General features: G+C 44.1%; 1 protein-coding gene across 21 annotated transcripts in view; it reads left to right on the top strand.

Moving 5' to 3' along the window:
• The window catches only part of MAGI2 (membrane associated guanylate kinase, WW and PDZ domain containing 2), a 628972-nt gene extending 619272 nt beyond the window's left edge, over positions 1-9700 (top strand). For 19 of the 21 annotated variants that reach the window (XM_083701301.1, XM_083701299.1, XM_083701289.1 and 16 more), the window contains one exon: positions 6715-9700. In XM_083701301.1, the coding sequence (XP_083557427.1) occupies positions 6715-7514 (800 nt within the window). In that variant the 3' untranslated portion in view covers positions 7515-9700. The remainder of the gene's footprint in view (positions 1-6714) is intronic. The other 2 variants (XR_014555823.1, XR_014555824.1) reach the window with 1 other exon arrangement.
• The last annotated feature ends 14832 nt before the right edge of the window (positions 9701-24532 follow it).

Below are 24532 nucleotides of genomic sequence, written 5' to 3'. Positions count from 1 at the left end.
AGTCTCACTGCTTTTTAGAATGTTCTTGTTCCATTAGAATCAATTCCACCTGCAGCTGAAATGAGTTTTGAAAAGGGGGCTGCCTCTTGATCCATTGGTATCCATCTCATGGATATGCTGGTTGGATCGTTCATTTTCCCTCACTGTGATGGGGTTTTTTGTAGAACATTTATCTTCATTCCTTGTGAAGCTAGTCTTTTGCTTTCCAACATAATATTTACAATGTATATGGAGCATCAATGATTTTTCTAAAGACTGTAGTGTTTGAGCTGTCATTTCAAAAACGTGGGTCGCAAAAAAGGGAATTGGCAGTCTCTTTGAATAAAAACAACTTAAGGACCATAGAGCACTCTCTCAGCAAAGAGTTTCCATTGTCTATTATGGCTCTCACCTTTCTCAAACAGGAAAAAAAAGTGTAAAGATGTCAAGAAGGAACAGGGTTTATTCTAATGTGCAGCTAGCACATTTTATTCAGTGTCAATATATGTGTGCAGTGTGAAATCAGTTTTTGTGCAGTTAGGCAAAAGGGATTTAATAAGGAGCTAAATAGTTTCTTAAAAACTAAATGAAAAGAGATAAATAGAAACAGAAAAATGAAAATGAATACTGGCTCCCTTCATATCTTCATAAGCTTATGATAATAGTGTGTATTGGGACTATTTACTTGACTAGTAAAAAGCATTTATTGGTTCATATTTAATTTCACTACAAACAGTGCACGTAGGTATGCAAAGCAGCTGAAGGCAAACCACAGAGAGCTCCCTGGTTACATTCTGAGGCACCACACGTGTTGGTGAAATTGTGTATAATTGAAACACATTCAAAAAGCCTGCAAACACCCTGTTCTGCCCCTGTTCCTCCCTCCTAGTGATGTTTCAGTGACGTCTTTACGATGTTTCCAGGTCACTTCCGGGTTTGGCGTGATGCATGTATTGTGTACGTATTGTGCTGCAATGGAGGGGGGGCTTCCTGTAATTGCAGTGCTCAGTAACATCCCTGTTCAGGATCAGAGAGTTAGAGGTGTTTGAGCTGTTATTTTAATGCATGTGCAACACGGGCGTCGTGGCTGCCAGGCCCTTGCAGAGGTTGTCTGAGGCCCAGGGCAGGAGTCTCGTTAGAAGAAAGCCATAAATTCAAACCAAAAAGCAGCATGGGCAAGAGTACCTGGCTGCCCTCGCCTTGCCCTCTGCACAGGCCTGGTAGCTGCTCTCCTTCTGGAGAGACTCAGACCCAGGGAGGCTGTGTGAACAACAGGATCAGCCGTGGAGAGACAAAGAAGAGAGAAGTTGAACTAAGCAATATCTTAAATCATGATGGAAGGACTTGGGGCTGGAGTGACTTTTTGTTGCTTGTTCTTAATTGAACAAAGTCTGCTAAGTGTTTCCCAGGCCATCAGCAAAACAAGTTTGTAATATATCTTTTTACGGGCTTTTTTAAAAGTAACGTCTTCCAGGGCTGTGATGTGGAAGCAGCAAAACAAAGCCGGTTGTGACTCAAAGATCTGATTGAGCAAAGGTTGCAGGAAACCCTAGTTACAAGAATAGCTGGTGTGCTGAGATTTCAAGCCAAAAGGCTGAAATGAAACAAATTCTTTGTGATATATGACACCATCCCAACCTTAGCATCGTGGTCTTTACTAGCTGCATCCGCAGTAGAGAATAAAAACCACCGCCTTTCTGGCAATTGCATAGACAGAGCATTCTGGGACATGCTTCGAGGCTGATGTAGAGCTGGGGCTAAGAGCATGAGCTATAAATCAGGAATTCTGTGGTCGAAATCTCTCCTCAGCTTGTTCATTAGCAGCAGCACATTTAGGGCAGTGTGGGTGGTTCTCCCACACAGAGCGCTGAGCCGAGGGGGCGCAAAGTAATGATAAATAAAAAAGGAATTATTGTGAAAATAAGAATTATGTAGGGGAGTTCACCAACTGATGTCCTCCCTCATATTACCAAAGTCTGTCCCTGATCTTAGGTAGGCAATTCTCTCTTGACCTCAACTCCAGTCTGCAATAATTGGGACCTACCTTAGAAAACTGTTGTAAATATTAAATAATACCAATAATAATAATATGCCTTTTGGCCACTGCTACCTGGTAGATGAAAGATCTGGGATTCCATAACTGTAGGAGGGAGAACAGAAAAGGGCAGGAGCTAAATATTAGTTCCCTATGATTTTGTCCATGACATGAATTCCATGGATGTCTAAGCTAGAACTTCTCACCCCTGTAACTTCATCCAAATTGTGACCTTACACTGCATTCCTGGATAGATTTGTCTCAGGGGATTGCCCAGCGTAGATGATCCAAAGTTATTAAATGTTTTCAATCTCATGCCTGTGAACTATGGAAGCTGTGAGGTCCTGGGGTTAGAACTTAGGGTTTAGCTCTAAGAAATGTAGATTCAAATCCCCACTTAGGTGTGACTCTCCCTTTGTGGCGTCTCAACACGTCACTGTCTTATTAGACAAAAGTCTCAGTGAAACAGACAGGCCACTCTTAATGCCCTGGAGAGATTTAAAGTATTTGTTTATTTATTAAGACATTTATATATCTTTCTCAAGACCATAGGGTGTTTTAAACGTAATAAACAATGTACTATACATTCCTAATATAATTTTCATAAAATATACCAAATTAAAACAGTTATATTAATACAATTCATAATAATGAGCAATATATAATACATAAATAAGCAGCAGTGTCCAATTATTCACAATGTCAACTCAGCAATATAGGAAACCCTCCAAGATCCAGCCCATAGAAACAAATTGTTGTTCACCATGTCACAGTTTCCTTGCTTCTAGTCAGAAACACTAAAACATTCATCTGATGTTTGATAGGATTACAGGAGCTGTGAAGGAAAAGATACCCTATTTCATTTATGTCTGTGCAAAGTGTTTAAGAATAAAAACCTCAGAAATACTACCAAATGTCCCCAGAATTTCCCTGTAAGCACAGAAAGAGAAAAATCATTAATCCAATGGCTCTAAAGCATAAAATTGTGCATTTTTCATGTTTAGATATGTTATGAAAAGCAATCATCTTAGTAATGGTTGAACAATTCCAAATGAGCCATTATGTTTTGAGCAGAGCTCTTTAAAGGTTTTCCTTCTGAGCAGCAAATCACTTATCTTAATGGCCTATGATACACCCTAGAGATTTTGAATTTCCCATCCCCAAAGCAACACAGGTAACAGTGGTGATGATGATGATAAAAAACAGCAAAGGTGGTAATAATTTCCTGTGTACCCTCAGCTAGAGAAAGAGGAAGGCTGTCAGTCATAGGTTCACAGGCAGGTCATTAGATCAAGAGAATTTTCACCTGGGTCTCAGGCAGACAGGATTTGAGGGCAACATGCTAAACCAAGCCGTAGTTTAGCTCAGCAGCCAAGCGGCCACATGCTCACACATTCACACATAGCAATGGTTTGACTTAGTGCGACGTGCAAACCAGCCATTGTATTCCCATGTGCCAAGCAGAGTAGAAGTATCTGCTCACATTCCCCTTGTTCTCCTCCCTGTCATCTTCTAACTGTAAAATGTTGGAGTCTAAGCCCCTTGGGGCTTGTTACTAAGTACAATATGAAGCGGAAGGGATTCAAATCTGTCAGATAGCTCTGCACATGCATATAATTCATGAAACTGAGTTTGTGCCTGATAATTATTTATACGTGAACGATAATTTGGTACAGCCTTGGATCAGTAGATACTGATTAGACCTGCAACTGGTGTGGAGTTTTCCCTTCCCCTTCTTCAATAATGATTTGGAGAGGGAGATTAATGGAGTTGTTTGTTAACTGCCTTTATGAAGATGGATGTTTTTAAATAGAGCTCTGTTGAATTTTCGCTTTCATTTTGAAGGCAAGCTGTATGCTTTCAAGGGATGTGAAAACTACCCCCTGAGTAGGGAATGCATGACTCTGTCCATCTCAGTTTCTCTCTGTTTCTTGTTTTTCTAATCTAAAGTTCAGTTCTCTACATTCCCATATCAGTTTGCTATTAAAAAACAAACCATGTCCTCATGAAAACTCACCAGCTTTTTAGTGTGAATTTCTTCTAAGACACACATTTTTGTATCCAACTTGGATCCAATTTTGTATCCAGTCATAGAATTTATTCTAAGATACAGGTTTTGCAAAGCAATTTTCTGCAATAGACTGCATTTTATGCATACTTTACCATAGCATATGCATATTTGTACAGATTACTGGGCTGAAGAACTGCACTGCAAAATTCAAAAAAAGGGTAAATTTGAATGATGACTATGTTTTGTTTCATGTCTTGCTTCAAAAGAACTTGTGGATTTTGTGGGTTTGCTCTAAGGTATGAACTGAGTCAAATTTCACCCTCCCATTCCTACCCACAAGTAAACTCTGTTTTCCACTTTGTGCTGTTTTCACACCTATTTTTGAAAACATTGTTTCCCTGATCCCCTGCTACTTCGCTAGCAAACTTATATGTTCATCCAGCCCTCAGGATCATGTAGTGACTGTTATGTCATCACAGCGCTATTCAGATTTGACTGCATGGTGACATCAGGGAAGCTGGATGAAGATGTAACTCAGATTTTGCCAGGTTCTAGATTGAACAGGGAGTGCCCAAGAGGGGCCTCGCTGCAGGCGTTTGCCTTGAGCATGTGGAAAGCCCAAAGGAGCCTCCAACCAATGGGCCTAAAGGCAAAAACATCTTTTTACTTACACAGGTAACAAGTGACTAGACATACTCTGAAGCACTGCTCTAAATTGACTTTTGCTTATTGCTCATTGCAATGGGCATTCAATCACACTTTTTATTAAGTGTGCTCTGATGAGTAGGATGTACCTATATTCAGATGCACTCTCTTATTCGCAAATGTTTATATGGAACATTGCTCTCTCTTTTGCCATCTGTAGTAAGTTCATCAGCATTGCGCAATCCAGCACAGCAGAGGTAATAGAGGTGCCTCCCATTTCCCCCCTCGGAGCATTTTTACATCTTTTTGGGCATCACTAAATCACCAAGTCTATGGGTACAAGAATGTTCACAAAACCCACCCACCCCAGTTCAGTTCATCTTATTTTTTTAAGTGGATTGGCAAAGATTTTCCCACTATATTCCACTGATGTGTCATTTTGTCTCACATCTGTCCATAATAGCTGCAGAAACAAGGAGCCACAACTCAGAATGTGTGAATTCAGGAACATCCTTCACTATGTCCATATTATGTTAATGAGACGTATTCTTGAATGCACACATTTGGAAATGTGGCTCCTTGCTCTTTTTGTTTGCTTGCAAGTTTTTGGCCTTTTAAAACAGAGCAGCATCCATGGTTATTTGAAAGTACGTATCATTGTGTCCTGGGACGCAGGTGGCGCTGTGGGTTAAAGCCTCAGCACCTAGGACTTGCCGATCGAAAGGTCGGCGGTTCGAATCCCTGCGGCGGGGTGCGCTCCCGCTGCTCGGTCCCAGCGCCTGCCAACCTAGCAGTTCGAAAGCACCTCCGGGTGCAAGTAGATAAATAGGGACCGCTTACCAGCGGGAAGGTAAACGGCGTTTCCGTGTGCAGCTCTGGCTCGCCAGATGCAGCTTTGTCACGCTGGCCACGTGACCCGGAAGTGTCTCCAGACAGCGCTGGCCCCTGGCCTCTTAAGTGAGATGGGCACACAACCCCAGAGTCTGTCAAGACTGGCCCGTACGGGCAGGGGTACCTTTACCTTTACCTTTTATCATTGTGTCCAATGAAGCTTACTTCCACGTAAGGGTGCAAAGAATTGCAACCTTAACAAAATAAATTGCTTAATTACAGAAAATCACAACACCTGCCCATAACACCACAGCCAATGTGTTAGATCCAATCTAAGTTAGTTGGTCTTTAGACCAATTTAGATAAATGGGGCAAGTTAGCTGTGACATAAGCTTGAGTGGTTTCAATGTGAACTAGCTTCAACTAACATAGTCTGTATACAGCTAAATCAGTCTTTTTTCATATATAAAAGTGCTTTCTTTGTGTGACATGTGTAACATTTAAAGTGGCCACAAAATGATCACAGGATCTGCAGAGCAATCCATAATGGCAGCAAGAACATTAACAAGCCATTATGAGCTGTGATTATTTTAGAAGAGTAAGGACGGTGCTTTCAGTGAAATACAAAATAGATAGCGCTCCAGTATGAATTTATCTCCATTCTGTAGGGTGCATAGCATAATGGTTAATCCAGCCTATTTTTACCAGTGTTTTTATTCATAGCAAAGTTGAGCCCTATGTGTGTAAGGGTCAAACTACACACGATGTAGGAATTCCCTGACTGGAGCTCTCAACATCTTTTTATTTTAGAAAGAGCAATCATGAGCAATGGTTTGGGGAATAAATGGGATTAGGTTTATGGCACTGAGGGAAGGAGGCAGGGTCTGTCTACACTTTGCTCCTTGAATCAGTTCCCTAACTTAAAGTGCCCCAGAAAGCTGCAGAGCATGTGAGCAGGTAAAGGAGATGGGAATTCCAGTCACAGTTTCCATGTCATGTGTAGCCCGCTGACCCATTTAGAGCTGTTCACAATGTTCCAAAGTCAATGATCACTGTTTCCATTGGCATGATTTGTCTTGGTTCCCCACCTCCTCTCACCTAAAGAGGAGACTGAAGAAATGTCTCTAGAGTTTAAATTTAACTACTAGGAACTGTGATGCAGATTCAGTGAAAGAGCAGTGGAAATAACTGTTGTTCCTTTTTGTTGCAACAGACGAACCAAACTCCTGGAGTTCTCCCTCTGCCACCTCCCCAGGTCTGCCGGAAGTAACTATTTCCCTTGATGACATTGTCTCACCATTATCTTCATCACATCTAGCCCAACCCTCTGACCCTTCCCACCAGATAAACCCAGAGCCAACATGGGATATCAAGAGGGAACATGATGTAAGAAAACCAAAAGAGCTTTCAGCAAATGGCCACAAAAAGAAAAGGGTAGGTGAGCAGAGAGAGAGGTCTGCAAGTCCTAAAAAGGTAGACAGGTCAAAGCACGAAGAGGCTTCTCGGAAAGGAAGCTCAGAAGGCAAGGGTAAGGCTGGCGAAAGCGGCTGGCCGGCGTCAGAAAGCAAGGCGGTTGGACTGAGCACAATGGCCGAGGCTGCGGTACAAGATCTTGGGTGTGCAGGAACCAATGATGAACTGGCCGGGAGATCGAAGTGGATGGAAAGCAAAAGAGGAGGATCGCTCGGTGCAAAAGATCACAGTGCCTCAGCTGTCACAGGGAAGAAGTTGGCTGCAGCTTCCGAACACGTCAAGCTCGATTCCATTGGTGCTACAAAGACATACAGTAGCAATAGCAGCAGCTCGCATGGAAGTGACACGGATCACAGCCAGAAGGAATCTGAACGGAAGCTCAGTGAGTTCCCACGGAAGGGACACCTCCACTCCATTAGCACACGTAGCACGAACACGACAGCCCGGAAGGCAACTGTCTCACCAGGACCATGGAAGATTCCTGGGTCTGACAAGCTACCTGATGTACTAAAATCTGGCACTTCAGCTATGAGCAGATAAATCAGGGACTGTTGCCTTCTAACTGTTTCGCAGTGATGCAGAACATCCTTCTTAGCGTCTGTCTCACATTGATTTACTTTAATTTATTTTAACTGTCACACACACGCATACATGCTCAAAACACTGAGAAATGGAAACAATAACATGTATTTCCATGACAACGTGCATAGCGTCCTAATAAGTTGAAGCAGCATATAGTCACACAGTATTTAAATGTGACCCTAAAGTCCCCCAGTTTCATTTCAGAGACTTTGGCAGCTATGGAAGAAACCAAAATAATATGAAGGACAGTCAACCACAAGGACAGTGCAGTGTAGCTTTAGTATGTTGTTTTCCACTGCATGAAGGACTTTGGATTTTCGTTCAAACTTTATATCAAGAAACTGGAAGAAGTTAGAGCAATCACAAACTGGAACATCGCCTTAAATAAAACTGCACGGAGAAAGCTAAAAGTGGAAAAAGAAATCTTTTATCTGAGTTAAATGTTGTAAATAAATTGTTCTCAACATATCCAGACAGGGGTTTGAAGCATTTGAAATTGTATATCCATGACATGTCTCCACTGTTAACACTTTGGAAAAGATCACCGAAAACCAGTAGCATAATTCGTTATGCAAGGTGTGCAATCCTAGTGGATTAGCTGGTGCGATACCATTTCTACTGCCATTTTTGTGAACAACCCATGTTTCTGTATGTTGGGGTGGAATTGTTTCCCCAGCCTAGCCTCAAAAAGGAGATTGCCACAGGTTACTCACACTCCCCCCCCCCCATGGACCAGGATTACTTGGTACCATAAAAATTTTGACATGGAGAACTGTAACATGCAGTTCCCAGACCACTATGATGAGAAGGTGATTCTTGAAAGATTGAAAAATGCAGTTTCCTTTCAGAAAGCCTCCATTTCCTGCAGGAACTAATAATTGCCTCAACACTTGTCCAACTCTCATTTAACATGACTATCCTTGAGTTTTTGTCTCCCATTACACTCTAGGAAATTCTAAGGCAGAGCTCCAAGAGACATCCTCTTCCGTTATCTAAATTCATATATACATCAGGCATCCAGCTCTTACCTTGCTTCCATATTTTTATTCAGAACATTCTTGCTTTTAACTTTCGAATCTCAAGTGCCATGAGAACATTTCAACCCACGCCGGTGAAGAACAGCTTCTCCAATGAGCTCCATTAATCAATTCTTTATCCCTGAGAGGTTTGCTATTTTCCCAGCAACAGCAATACAAACAACAGCAACTCGGTAATAATGTGGGTTGTTTTTTTTAATAAATAAAAAAATCACCAAGATAACTATGCTTAGGAATGATGTGTTTGGCAAACTCTCGTGTAACTGGGAAATACATTGCTCAATGATGGAGCAGAAATCCTGTTGGTGGAAGTTTTGATTTGGAGAAGGCTGTGAGGCAGTGATGGGATGTTAGCCATTCTGGTGATGGGCAGCGCAGGAGAACAGCCTCTTGCTAGCTCTTCCAGCTTCATTTTTCCTCCAGGAGATACGGAGGCATCATTCTACCATAGTTGGGAAAAGTCAAACGAAAGGATTTTGCACCTTTTAAACAAGATGCTTATTTTAAGAACTAGTCCCATTATAATTTTTTAAGAAAGCACAAAGATATGTAGCTGTTTACAAAATATATATATATATAGTTTTTAATTAAGAAATTAGAGATATATCTTTATCCTCCAACCTAGACATTTGGCATAATTCACTGTTAATTTATTAAATCTGGATGTTGGACAAAATTTCCCTAATCTAAATGGAAATGCACATCCATCAATATTATTTCCTATGTATAATGAACAGAAACAAACAGCATTGGGGAGTAAATAGTTGAGATTATGCTTGCATAAACTCCGATTTGCACAGTGCCCAGCAAATCCTTGTGCGGTAATTGCTTTATGCGGTTGTAATTGATAACCTGTGAAGACAGCACATCATCTAAACCCCATTCCAAATAATATTTCTGTGTAGTGTTAGCTGTGAATTTACCTTGTACAGCTCTATCGCTATAAATATAATTCCATGTATTAATAGTCACAGAAAGGCTGTAAGTGAGCAACTATTTTTATGAAACGCACCACTATGGATAAATTAACTTTTACAGAAATCTTGTTTACTGTATGATATTCTAAACCACTCAAATAAAATATATATCCAAGAATCTTTTTCCCAACTTATGCTGTGTAATAATTTTTTTATTGGGGGCGGGGAGAGTGAAATATCATGAAAATACTGATTGTCTCCATGCACACCCCACTGCAAAGAGAGTGCCATTTTTCTATATGACAACCAAGCCATCACACACTTTGAGTTATGTGAACCTTTAAAACAAACCTGCAGATTGTAGCTGTGGTGTCGGTGCAGAATTGGACCTCGACAGAAGGGGAGGAAGGATTAACCCATAATGCACTCAACAAAAATCCCTCCCCAAAGCTGTTATTTAGCACAGGAGGAACAATCTCGCTGGCCTGACATTCACAATCCGAATATATGGAAAACTAGCAACTGATACACATGATCTCAGTGTATCCTGTTTGGTCTGTATGCAGAACCCCACAGTTACCACTCTGAATGGCTTCTTTCCTTTCCCTGCCACCCCATTATATGCAATATAATGCCTAACACAATGTTCTAGTGGTGCAGCTTTCTACTTGACTCGGGTGACGTGGGAACCAGTAGACACTGCTCCTCCCTACACTTTCTGGGTCTTATGAAAATCCGAGGGTGCCTATCAATGCTGACATGGATGGAACAATAGGGTGGGTACCGTCTGCACGCCCCGCGACTTTTCAGGCTAACCCAGAAGCTCATGGAAGAACAATGCAAAAGTAGCAGCCACACCGTCAACATCAGGCAGTGAGGACCAAGGATTCCACCATGGCACCCCCATGAAGTACATTGTTATTATTTCACATAGCCATCAGTGGAAAAAATACCAAATTACAAGTCAGTGCTGTGAGATAAGGTGAACAAAACCCACTATTGGCCAAGTGGAGTTTAATACTCACAGAAGAAAATTGCTATTGCATTAACCCGCAGCCTGGTTTCACTCAGGACACGAATTTACACAGTAGATTCCCCACATACTATACAACCCCTCTTACACTGAAGTTGTCCACATGTAGCTGCTGCAGGACTTAATTAAAAGGAGCTTACCAGCTACGTATGGTAGTATTGCTCTACTGCCTGCATAAAAATTCCCTAGCATTTTAGTGAATCTTCTCCCCTAATGTATACATGTTTTAATGTAGTTTTTGACCGGCATACACATGTTTGCAAGCAATTTCTCCTACTGTAATGCATTTTTGCATGTTAGTTTCACTAATATATTATTTTTATGCACACTTTCACCTAATATGTGCATTTTTGTCGACACTGGTTGAAGAACTGCATTGCAAAATTCAGCAAAGTGCGAATTTTTTAGGCTGACTGTTTCAGTTCTCATAGTTCACCTTTGACTACGAATGGAATAAAATTTCTCCCCCCTCCCTGGGCAGAACCCATCCTCCCTCAATCCCAAGTTTCATCTTCTCCAGCAGGTAAACTAGGATTGCCATATGTCCAGAATTTCCCAGACATAGCCGAGATTTGGCTGTCGGAAAGGGTGTCCCAGTGGAAACTGCTGATATATCCAGAAAAATCCAGACATATGGCAACCCATGTCAGAAGTATAGCTTTTGATGACTTTCCTTGAAATAGCTTTAAAACTAGTTTTTTTTTTTGAGATTTCGCAAAAAGGAAAAGCTGAACAACATTTGTGTCTAGATTTTCCACTTTTTGAAATATGGCAACCCTAGGTAAGCATTACAGTCAGAGCTGATGACAAAGTCTCAGTGTTCTTCTTTTAGATCTCTGGTTTAGTAAATAGTTCATAGTTCACCCAAGGTCATCGATGTGCCCACATACAGAATACAAAGCCTTTCTGTTCGCTAATGTTTCATTTTGCTTTGACCTGCTTCCATCAAATATTTGAGGGGTGTGACAAAGGGGCACCTTGACTTTGAAGTGACATTTGCCGCAATCTGGGGGATTAATAATGCAATTATTAATCAGAGATAGCTGGGCTGTCAACCCTGAGTCTACATATTAAATTGAATTTCTAAAGAAAATTTTTTAGCAGCTGTTAGAGACATTTCTTCAAAGGAATGAATTTCTTGTTTGCTCAGGTGTGCAAACATCTCGGCCCTACAAGAGCTGATTATATATCCTGCTTAAGATTGGCCTGACTGGAAGGGATTCCTGCTCCTAGTATTAAGGCATCTTTCCCAGTTTTCCTTCATATTTACATTTTATCCAAAAAGCAAGAACTAAATCAGTCATCTGAAGGGACATGAGCAAGTCTGCCTGATTTCCCCAGAGCTCTGGGTTTCCCCACATTCCCCTCGGGTTGGCACTACACTGATGAGGAACTGAGGGGGGGGGGAGTTGTGGGTGCTTAACACTTCTGCAGATAGTCATGTCTCCCCTTCACCCTCGCCTACAACTGTTCCTGCAGTTGGGCTCATGAGACAAGATGTCTGTGGGATGGTCAACGCATGGGGACATCTTGGGAAAGGTTGCATAGGAGAACCCATTGGTGGTGGCAGGGGTGGGTGTGAATTAAGCATTTCCTCTCTTCCCTGCTACTTCTTCCAGCAAAAATTGTACCCTTCCCAACTGCTTTAGACATTTTTGTTAGCTCCCCAGACCCTGTTCTGCTGTAAAACATCTATATTATTATTATTATTATTTGTCAGGACTGCCGCTAGGTCCCAGCTCACAGAGGACCAACGCCCAGTGGATATTATATACAAAAGTCTTTATTGAAGTTTAGTTTCCATTTCCAAGCTCTGGGCGCGCAGACCCACGTCTTAACGCTAGACCGGCTAAGTCCCCTCTGACTCACTGCTCCACCCACACCAGTTTAAGATTCTAGCCCGGCTCCACCTCTTGCGCTGCTCTTTCCTGCGTTGGGTCCTTCTGCCCTCTGGGGTTCCCTCCTTCCTGGACTCCTCTGACGCGGAGCCTCCTGAGTCTTGCCCCTCCCTCCGGCGGGCTTTAGGACCTGGCTCCCTTCCCGGGCTCCCCGCTGTGCCGCGCTCCTGTACATTTGAACTTGGCGCGCGCGCCCAGCCGGTGACTTTCCTTCTGACCGTTTCCCCGCTTCCTGATGTGGGTGTTGCCAAACCTGACTCCTCTCCTCCCTCTGGTGGTGAGGACACTGGTCCCGACTCCTGGGACTCCCCCTCCCCACTGCGCTCTGGTGGAGACGCTGGTCCTGATCTCCAGCTGCTGCTCAGGGACTCCCCGCTGGCCCCTCCCTCTTGAGGTTTCTCCCTTGGAATCTCCCTTGCTCTGGCCACCGGCGCTCCCTTCTGTGAGTCCTCCGATTCACTAGAGAGGCTTGTGGAATAACTCTGGCCACTGTCACTGCCTGCGCCCCCCTCGTACTCCTCCTCCTCACTCTCCATCTGCTCCCCCTCCTGTGTCTCTCCTTCTGAACCCCTGACATTATTATTATTATTATTATTATTATTATTATTATTATTATTATTATTATTACCCCACCCATCTGGCTGGGCCTCCCCAGCCACTCTGGGCGACTTCCAACAAAATATTAAAATACAATAGTGCATCAAACATTAAAAGCTTCCCTGAACAGGGCTGCCTTCAGATGTCTTCTAAAAGTCTGGTAGTTGTTTTCCTCTTAGACATCTGCTGTGAGGGCCTTCCACAGGGCGGGTGCCACTACCGAGAAGGCCCTCTGCCTGGTTCCCTGTAGCTTCACTTCTTGCAGAGAGGGAACCACCAGAAGACCCTTGGCGCTGGACCTCAGGGTCCGGGCAGAACGATGGGGGTTGAGACGCTCCTTCAGGTATACTGGAGCCTTTAGTTTTACCAATAAATTGTGGGCTTCGGGACGGGTGGGTGTTGTCTGAAGAGAACTTTGGCTTCACAACTGTGGTGCAGAATGTTTCTTGAAAAGCTGTCCTCTTTTGCTCCTGCCCCCGTCCCTGCCTGTTGCAAGGGTCTAGCAAGCATAATTCGCTAGTGAGGGCAAGGAGCATAGTCCTCATTCTGCTCACTAGATAGCATCTCTGTGATCTATAGTACTATATTTGTAGTGAGACACACACACGCGCCATTCATGAGGGCAATGTTTCTTGTCCTTATCCTGGGGTCAGGGACTGGGCAAAGGAGGAAGGGTGGAAACTGCCTCCCCAGCCTGACCCTTCCAGAGAAGAAGGAGACAGTTCAGAATTACAACAGGGTTCTGAGGAAGGTCACAGCGCAGAGGCAGATGAGGAGGAAAGTTGGGAAATAATGGGAGAGGAGGAGGAGGAAGAGGAAGCACTAGGAGGGCAACAGCTGATGGACACAGTGTCTTTAGAAAGCATTCCAGACCCCCCCTCTCCCAGAACCCGGCGAGCCTTGAAAGTAGGAGAGCAAAGGGCTCAGAAGCAAAGGGCCTTAGCGCCCCCCACAGGGGAGGTGGTGAGGAATGAGGAAGTGAGAGAAAAGGGAGATGGAAAGTCGCTCAGGACAACGCTATTATTCCAAGGGGCTGCATTCCAAGCCTCTCTCTGTAAATATTGAATAAAAAGTATATAGTAAGGTCTTTTCCTTGTCTTATCCATTCCTGGCAACCTGCCATGGGGGTTGGTTGGTTCCTCTGGCACCTGGGCTAGCGAATGCAATACTCCCAAATGTACTACAACTCCCATTGTTGGGCATCCTGTCTGGGATTGAAGGGAGTTGTAGTCGTACGGCATCTGAAAGGCTCCCGGCTCTCCATTCTCACTCTAGGATATAACGGGAGGGGAAATATGATGGTCAGCAGACACAAAAACTTTACAGAGCACCATTATCTGTGGTGACTACTTCACTGCTGGCTTTACCTTCTTTCACTGCCACACCTGAGAAGCTCCAAAATGAGGATTGCCAACTTCTGACTGTAGAGAGGGTGGTATTGAGGGCATTTCAGCTCAGCCTTGAGTGAAACTGCACTTGGAAAGTTAAGTGCCAAATCTACAGATTTTGTTTTACTTGGGTAATTACTCATGATATGCTTGTTTTTATGAATAAAGCATTTTAGAGACTAATCTTTTTTAACCACTAAAGGTGCCTTCTTAAGGCCTTTACATGTGGCTGGAGGCTAGAAATGGTGGAACACCTGAGGTGAAAAAGGTGTGTTAAAGGGAGGAAAAGTCTCTCCCCCCACCATCCCCTCTCTGTACAAATATGGCTTGGTGGCAAGTCAGTCCTATTTTTCTAGAAAAAGAGATGCTGGAATCACCACAAATGCCTCCCTTGTTCTCTTATAATGGCAATGGCACCCACCTGAGAGGTGTCAGAACTGCCTTCTAGTGAGTTCCAGCTGAAAAAAACGCTCTGGCAACAACCTTATACAAAAATAGTGGTTTTCATTTTGTCTGGGGCTTGACGCAAACACTGTTTGCTGAGACAGCTGAGTGGAATGAAGGCATGCAACATCAGCACCTGTTCAACATCTGCAATTGGCAAACAATTTGAAAACTCTGGTTCAAACTGTACACTCTGCTAAATGTGTAGCATGCAGCCATGTCTGCACTTTCCCTTGAATTCTGGCACAAGGGATTTGTCACTGAGACTACAACTTGTGGGTTGGAGAAGTTTATCCCTTCCTTCCCCAAGTGACACCAGCACATCGCGTGGCACCAGCCCCCTCAGTCGTGGGGGAAGCCAGCGTACCTGGTGGTAGATAAGGTAGTGCAAATAGAAACTTTTGAAAATACGTGTGATTAGGGTTCGGGTCCCTATGCAAACAGGTTTGCGCATAAATCAGCTTTCTTGACCTGTGAGAGACAGCAGAAGGCAGCATCCATTCAGTGCAAGATAAGCAGAAATGTGCATTCATCCGCATAGTGTTTTGCAGGCAGTGGCTGGATGCTTCCTATACAACTTGGCATCTTCACATTATTCACTGCAATATCTGCTCTTTCTGAGCAGAGAGTTCCATTGATGGAAGCACGCTTGGTGTTAATCTCACTTTTACCCGTGAAATCAGGACGGGGTGGTGGTATTTAATTGTATGAAATTTACAATATTTTACCAATACAAACCAAATAGGTGGTAGTATTAATTCCAAGCTAATAAAGCCGCACGTATACAGAAAGCTGACCTTCTAGACTTTTGTTGGGTCACAGAGCCACCTGGTGGCAGCAGAGGGGAAGTGTTAAGAGATCTGGAAGGTGAAATCATTTTATTTCATGGGTAGACGAACTAAGGCCCAGGGGCCAGATCCGGCCCAATCGCCTTCTAAATCCAGCCCACAGGCAGTCCAGGAATCAGCGTGTTTTTACATGAGCAGAATGGTGCTTTTATTTAAAATGCATCGCTGGGTTATTTGTGGGGCATATGAATTCGTTCATCCCCCCCAAAAAAATATATATCTGCCCCCCCCCCCCAAGGTCTGAGGGACAGTGGACCGGCCCCCTTCCGAAAAAGTTTGTTGACCTGCTTTATTTGATCAGTTAGCCAAACTAGAAAGAACTTGCAAGCTTTTAAGTCCTGTTTGGTTCTTTCCACTGGGCATTTAGATAAAATAATAAACAGACAATATACTTCTTGTCAGGTGAGAATCCATACCCTTTACAATGAAAGTGGAATTCTCTAATTTCAAATGTAAGTGAGTTGGTTGTAGTAGCCTAATGGCAGAGGGGCAGATGCAGAATTCTGTGAAAACTTAAAATGAAAGAAACAACACTCTCCCTCAGTTCTAGGATCCCAACAGTAAAGCAAAATTTTAGCTACACAGCCATAGCTGAAATTATGCACTCAAACCCGCTCCCCCACTTGAAACCTATTTGGAGGTGAATGAATCTTACCCAATTTCCTGTAATACCAGGGGGCGTGGAGATCTGATCCAGTTACAGAGGTGGGAAAGTTTAATATTCAAAAAGAGGCAAGAATAGTAAGGAGCAATTTTGTACACGATCCCTCCAAAGTTAAGCCCTTTGAAATCTCATTGGTTTCAGAATAAAGTAGTGCTGTTACTTCCCTTAATTGGAACACTGTGCTTCTCTTGATGCAGCCTAGAATTGCATTAGGCTTTTTTTGGTTTTTTCCTGCTGCTGCTGCTGCTGCTGCTGTATTGCACTGTTATGCACATTAAGCTTGTGGTCTAAGACACCTAAATCCTTTTCACATGCACTACTGGCAAGTCAGATATCCCCCCCCCCAATCCTATATTTATGTATCTAGTCATTCCTGCCTAAGTGTAGAACCTTCCATTTGTCCTTGTTGAATTTCCTTTTGTTAGTACTTTAATCCGTTGATGTCATAGGTAAAGGTAAAGGTACCCCTGCCCGTACGGGCCAGTCTTGCCAGACTCTGGGGTTGGTGCGCCCATCTCACTCAAGAGGCCGGGGGCCAGCGCTGTCCGGAGACACTTCCGGGTCACGTGGCCAGCGTGACATCGCTGCTCTGGCGAGCCAGAGCCGCACACGGAAACGCCGTTTACCTTCCTGCTAGTAAGCGGTCCCTATTTATCTACTTGCACCCAGGGGTGCTTTCGAACTGCTAGGTTGGCAGGCGCTGGGACCGAAAGACGGGAGCGCACCCCGCCGCAGGGATTTGAACCGCCGACCTTTCGATCGGCAAGTCCTAGGCACTGAGGCTTTTACCCACAGCGCCACCTGCGTCCCCGTTGATGTCATACGGAATCCAAATTCTGTGGTATTAGCTATCCCACCCAGTTTGGTGTCATCTGTAGATTTGATGAGCATCTTCTCTATTCCTTCATCAAAGTCATTTACTCATTTTCTTCCTTCTGCAACTCTCCAGACATGTTCTCTCCTTCAAGCAGGATGGCCACGAACACATCACCCAAGGATCTGCTTCAAAGTTGCATTTGCTAATTTATACGTATAGATGCAAATTTAGATGCAACTGCAGAGCTGCTGCCGGAACTCCCCCAAGTGTGCTGCTGGTTTGCACCCCCCTTCCTGTCTTAGTGAGCACAGTGGTCCCATTGTGAGGGGGGTGCCGTTGCTCTGCCCCCCCCCAGTGATGCCACTGCTGCCCTCACCATAGTGCGTAAGACTCTGACCAGCTGACCCACGTGTTTGCTCAAGTCAGATGCAGGTGTCACTAAGTGTTGGTGGATCTGCCTTCCTATGGTACTTTATTTTTAAAACCAGTTCCCTAGCAGGTGAAGGACTGGCAAGGAGAAAATACCCCTATGTGGTCAGCTGCAGAAGAAGTAAACCAGGCTTTAGGCTCGTTTTAACGTGCATCAGAATTAACAGGAATATGAAAAGCACCTTGTGAAACTTTTGGTCTTCCTGCAGGACTACAGCTCCCGTCAGCCTCAACAAGTCCAGCCAGAGGTCATGGATGATGGAAGTTGTAGTCCATACCCTCCGGGAGGGTATGTTTCCTCATCCCTGTTATAACAATATAGGCAACCAGCTGGCATTGCTATAAAACTCAGGAAATAAAATCTCTTTGCTCCCCCCCTTCTAAATCCCATATTTAAATCTTCTGTGCCTGAAGAGCACTCCCTTTCCACTTTCCCTAAGATGACCCCCTCAGATGTAGGATTAATCTTCAAATGGGAAGTTCACCAGAGGGTCAACTCTTACAGCGGTGGGCTTTGCAGATTAGACATGCTGGCGTGAACAAAGGAGAGGGATAATAGCAGACCAGCCCTGGTGCTGCCGTGATCCGCTGAGCAGGGCCAAGCCAAAGAATAGCTGCTGGGCTTAGGCTAAAAGTACTGCCTTTGCTGTAGAACATTATATCTCTGTTGATTTTCAACCAACATGCTTCCCCTGGCTGGAATTTCATCCAGTTGCTAGATGAACTGGAGGAGATATATCTGTCTTCTATCATGGGGAAGAGGGTATTTTTATACCCTCCTTAAATTATATTCCCGCGGTGGAAAATAATGAGAATAAATTGGTTAAGAGTAAAGCTGCACACAAACACACAAAGCAGCATAAAGCAGACAGCAGGACGTTCCATTTAAAAAGCTTGGGAACATGAAAAGGCTTTCACCTGGCACCCAAAGAATAAAAAGATAGATGCCATGTGACTCTCTCTGGGTAAAGCATTCCACAGCTGAGGAAACACCACCATGAAAATCCTCTCTCTGATAACCAGCCAGCTCACCTCAGATGGGAGAGACGCCTGCAGGAGGCCATTCATTTAAGCTTTTAATGCACAGGTAAGGTAAAGGTAAAGGTACCCCTGCCCATACGGGCCAGTCTTGCCAGACTCTGGGGTTGTGCGCCCATCTCACTTAAGAGGCCAGGGGCCAGCGCTGTCCGGAGACACTTCCGGGTCACGTGGCCAGCGTGACATCGCTGCTCTGGCAAGCCAGAACCGCACACGGAAACGCCGTTTACCTTCCCGCTGGTAAGCGGTCCCTATTTATCTACTTGCACCCGGAGGTGCTTTCGAACTGCTAGGTTGACAGGCGCTGGGACCGAGCAGCGGGAGCGCACCCCGCCGCAGGGATTCGAACCGCCGACCTTTCGATCAGCAAGTCCTAGGCGCTGAGGCTTTAACCCACAGCGCCACCTGCGTCCCTAATGCACAGGTAGATACATACAAAAACTGATGGCCCTTAAACTATTCTCATGCTAAGCTGTAAAGAGTTTGAAAGCTCAAGACAAGCACTTTGAATTGGGCCTAGAAATTGACTGACAGAATATTACCAAAATGCCCAGGCTAGCAATCACATTCTGGACTAACTGCAGTTTCTGACTAACTTTGAAGTTTCAGCCTTCAAAGATAGCCCATGTCTATTGCACTACCATAGTCTTAAGCTGAAGGTTAACCAGAGCATGAATAACTGTGGCCAGGCTATCTCTGTCTAGGTAGGGTCAAGGTTCATGTACCAGATGAAGCTCGCAGAAGTCACTCCACTCATAGATACAACTTGAGTTTCTAATGAGAAAGATGAATCAGGACAGACTCTTAAATGGTGAGCATGTTCCTTAGCTGCCTTTTACGTGATGAAGACCACTCTCTTGGGCAGATTAACAATAGCTACAATAACACCCTCTTGTCTTAACTGAGTATCAGTTTATTAGGCCTCTGCCACTACAGCTAGGCACTGAGTGGACATTTAATTCATCTCAATTTCAAGGAAAGAACATTTTCATCTGCCTGTTGAGAACATTTTACCCCACTGGAAAGATGGTTTAAGATTTACTGCATGTACAGTCATAAAAGAAAATGTTACGAAAATGATGTATAGATGGTATGTAACACCTGTGAAGCTAGCAAAAATGTATAAGACAAGTAACAAATGTTGGAAATGTAAGGAAAAATAAGGAACTTTTTTCATATGTGGTGGGAATGTAAGAAGGTAAAATGCTTTTGGGAGATGATTTATAATGAATTGAAGAAAATGTTGAAATATACATTTGCTAAGAAACCAGAAGCATTCTTCCTAGGCATTACAGGTAATGAGATAAATAAGAAAGAAAAGAAGTTATTTTTATATGCAGTGACAGCAGCAAGAATATTGATGGCCCAGAAATGGAAACAAGAGGAGCTACCTACGATAGAAGAATGGAGAACCAAAATGATGGACTATGCAGAACTGGATAGAATGACAGGAAGGATCCGGAATCGACGAGATCAAAGATTTATAGAAGATTGGGGAAAATTTATTCAATATTTGCAAAAACTGAGTGATAATCAGATTACGTTTGTAAGTTTTAAGGAAGCTCTGTGATGGGAAAATGTGAAAATAAGTTTAAAAAAGGAACGGAAGTTAACAGTATTGTCAGGGGTTCAGAAGGAGAGACACAGGAGGGGGAGCAAATGGAGAGTGAGGAGGAGGAGTACGAGGGGGGCGCAGGCAGTGACAGTGGCCAGAGTTATTCCACAAGCCTCTCTAGCGAATCGGAGGACTCACAGAAGGGAGCGCCGGTGGCCAGAGCGAAGGGGGCTCCAGGGGGGAAGCCCCAGGAGGAAGGGGCCAGCGGGGAGTCCCTGAGCAGCAGTTGGAGATCAGGACCAGCGTCTCCACCAGAGCGCAGTGGGGAGGGGGAGTCCCAGGAGTCGGGACCAGTGTCCTCACCACCAGAGGGAGGAGAGGAGTCAGGTTTGGCAACGCCCACATCAGGAAGCGGGGAAACGGTCAGAAGGAAAGTCACCGGCTGGGCGCGCGCGCCAAGTTCAAATGTACAGGAGCGCGGCACAGCGGGGAGCCCGGGAAGGGAGCCAGGTCCTAAAGCCCGCCGGAGGGAGGGGCAAGACTCAGGAGGCTCAGCGTCAGAGGAGTCCAGGAAGGAGGGAACCCCAGAGGGCAGAAGGACCCAGCGAAGGAAAGAACAGCGCAAGAGGTGGAGCCGGGCTAGAATCTTAAACTGGTGTGGGTGGAGCAGTGAGTCAGAGGGGACTTAGCCGGTCTAGCGTCGAGACGTGGGTCTGCGCGCCCAGAGCTTGGAAATGGAAACTAAACTTTAATAAAGACTTTTATATATAACATCCACTGGGCGTTGGTCCTCTGTGAGCTGGGACCTAGCGGCAGTCCTGACAAGTATTAACAATAATGGGTAGAAATGTGGAAAAAGTAATAAAGTGAAGGAATTGCAGACAGATTGAGGGAAGTCAAAAAAGAGAAGCAAGATGTAATCAAGATGTGTGGAATGTATAATTTTGTTTTAGTATTTGAAAACCAATAATAATATAATATAAAAAAGATAATCAATCAATTTCCTTTATTCGACCGATAGTCAGAAATAAAACAAAGAAATAAAACACAATACAGAATTATGAACTAAAACATCATGAACTAAAACATCATAGGGGTACATGAATAAGGTAGGGCCACAGCACTAAACCTCTCACAGATAACCCACATCAAGGCATTCAATTGTACGTTTCCGACGCTTGAGTGCCAGCAAAAGGAATTTAGCCACTGACAAAGTTGTTTTCCTAGAAGACTTATTTAGCAGATATGCTGTCTGCTTTCCTCTTTGTCGGGGACTAAGCTGGGGTAAGTATGGGGTTATAAGATACTCTCTTAAATCGTTGTAGAAGGGACAGCTCAGTAAAATGTGCTCTGTGGATTCTACCTCACCCAACGCACAATGGCATAATCTCTGGTCATATGGGACTCCTCCATATCTTCCCTTCAGAACCGCCGAGTCAAGAACATTCAGCCTAGCCGCGGTAAATAGTCTGCGGTATTCCACGTAGTGGATATCCGCCAGGTAGCGAGCTGGAGCAGCTCGGTACATCTGTTCCCCCAGAAACAGCCCTGGTTTCACACGGGCTATGTCCTCCTGTCTCGCAATATCCCTTAATCTTTGGGCGATCACCGCCTTTGCGTGGCTATACGTCATGGACTCTATATAAAGGGAGGACAACCCGCACTTCTGCACTTCCTCCACTATCTCCCCTTCCCATGGAGATTTAAAGTTATCCCTCAGAATCAAGGGGGCCAAACCCTTAAGCCAAAGCCATAACTTCGCTTTCAGGGCCACATACCTAAAGGCTTGGCAACCGGTTTCCAATCTCATGATCGCATCTGCCACGGAGGGGGGGATCCTGAGTATGGCCCTGAGGAATTGGGTTTGGATAGATTCCAATTTTTCAAAGTCCCTACGTGAGCCCAAGGCAATGCCCACCAGTAGAAGAGGGAGGACTTTCATTTTAAAGAGTCGCAAGGCAACTTTGACAGTTTGTGCCTGTTTCTTAGAGTACAGGGTTCTAATCACCAAGGCTGCTTTCGATGCGTTCGAGGCTATATAAAAAAGATAACATTTCACCCCAAACTTCCAGATGACCTCATGCAGCAGTGTTATGCTATTAAAGAAGACGTGACACCAGTGGGACCCCTCAGCAAAAGTAGGCCAAGGTGTCAAACAGGAGTCTTCCCGAACAGCCCGGCATTTCTGAAGTCATAAATTTCAGGAAACAGTCATCCAAGTAGAAATAAAACCACTGTAGCACAGTGCGTCATATCCATGCCAGTTGGCTCAGAAGACCATGACTGATGAAAAGCTGCCAAGAACAGGAATCAACAGGGTCACAATTCTCATCCTCCTCCTGACATAAGGGCAAACCAAAGCAGTGCCAAAACCCCAGCCGAAGTCCCTGTAGAAATTCAGTCCCATCCAGGCATGGCTGAAGTCATAAAACCACCCCTGTATCAGTATGGAAACAAGCATTGCTATAGCCCAATAAGAGTTTGGAATTTCATCAGAAACAAGTTCATTGGCGGGAGGGCCCTGGCTGAAGGTCAGGGTGGGTAGTGAATAGATTCGGCAGCTGAAGAGTGAGGAGCCAACCCAGCGGTTAAAATCAGTTGAAGCAAAGAGCTAAGACGGTCTGAAGAAGAGGAGTGCTAGATTCCAGAAGGAGCCTCTAGGAGAGCTGAGGCCAAAGAGATAGCAGAGCTGGTTGCAGTAGAGATGAGAAATCTCATTCTGGACCAAATGGTGAAGACCCCAGAAAGGCTGAAAGGTACCTAAAAGGAAATGTGAACCCTGATCACAGGGAAGGACTTTTATTTTACTTCTTACCTTCAAGTAAACATAACAAGCTTTAATGCATTTTATTTTACTTCCAGTGAATAATCTATGATCTGCTTTGTCCCCTGCCTAGATCCAGCTACCATGTGTGTGACAGGTGGGGTTGCCATATTTCAAAGTGTTGTTGAGCTTCCTTGCCATTTTTCTTTTTCTTTTGTTTCGCCCAAAGTTGTTGCAAAATCGGAAACAAATTGCCGTTTTTGAGCTTTTTTTTTTTTGCTTTTTTTTGGAAAATTGGAAGAAACAGCACTTCCAACATGGGCTGAAATATGTCTGGATTTTACCAGACATTTGCCCAATTTCCGCCCAGACGATGCTGCTGACTGCAGTATTCCGGATATGTCTTGGAAATTCCAGACATATGGCAACCCTAGACAGGTAAAAGGGTTGATAAAGGTATTGAAATGAATGGAGACAGCAAAGAAATAAAAATAAATGTAAGTTGGCAACTTGTAAGATAAGAACATACCAGGGCTGTGGCAAAAGGGGATTGTAAAAGGTGTAGCCTTCCTCCACAAGGTTAGCTTGCAGATTGGCTGGTTTCCCAGGTCGGGCATCTGATTTGATTCCAAAAGCTGCCCATCTATGCAATGATGCCTCCCTGAACCTACTCCCTCCCTCATGAATTGAATGTGTGGTAGAAGGATTTGGCAAGTCCATTTGAAGTCCATTTACTGCCTAAAACTCAACTGGAGCCTCTGCAAACCCTAGGTGCATAGCTTTGCACCGGGCCCCATTTTGTAATCACACAGTGTGAGATGGAATAGTGGCAGAGTCTTTCGAAGACGAAGAACACCGTGGAGTGGGTATCAAGTTAGAATGAATTGATCGGACTAGAAACCTCATTTAAACTCAGGATTTAACCTGGAATTTGTTCTGCTAAGAACTGTAACCTTTAGGAGTGGCAGAGAGGTGGTTTAACAGCATAGTTCTGTCCCTAGCAACTACAAGTACCCCTTCAAAGAAGTTTGTTTTGGTTTACAGTTGATATCTGCGACGTACATTGAGGGACATCACAAAATACCCATTTCAAAGAAGAAAAACTGGCGTTGTTCAAAAACGCCTCTTGGCAGTAGAGTATGGATTAATCAGGAACCAATTGCTGATGGTGACTTTTAGTGGTAAAGGAGAAGAGTGGATTCAAATCCTACAAATGCTATGTGTGGCCGTCAGTTTGAGCTTACACAGAAAAGCAGCCATTTGGGCTTTTAAGATGACTTCCATCCCATTTGGCTGCACTTTCAGAAAAAACAGAAGAGATTCATTTAATTCATGATCATGTCTTCGGGGCTTAGGGTTTAGGACTATGATTGTGCTAGAATGAAAGTAACCTCATAAATAACTTTCATTAACAGATAGATTAAGCTCATTTGGGAGCTGTTAGTAAATAATGATTTCTAAGGACTGAACAAGCATAAAAGGAGACTGCAGCTGCTAAACAAAAAAATATTTACATTAGGTCAAATGAGATGCAACAAGGGAACAGT

The sequence above is a fragment of the Podarcis gaigeae genome (assembly GCF_964106915.1).
Source record: "Podarcis gaigeae genome assembly, chromosome: 10".
In the NCBI taxonomy this organism is placed as follows: Eukaryota; Metazoa; Chordata; class Lepidosauria; order Squamata; family Lacertidae; genus Podarcis; species Podarcis gaigeae.
The sequence above is the reverse complement of the archived record's forward strand: the minus strand, read 5'-3'. Positions and strand labels throughout refer to the sequence as shown.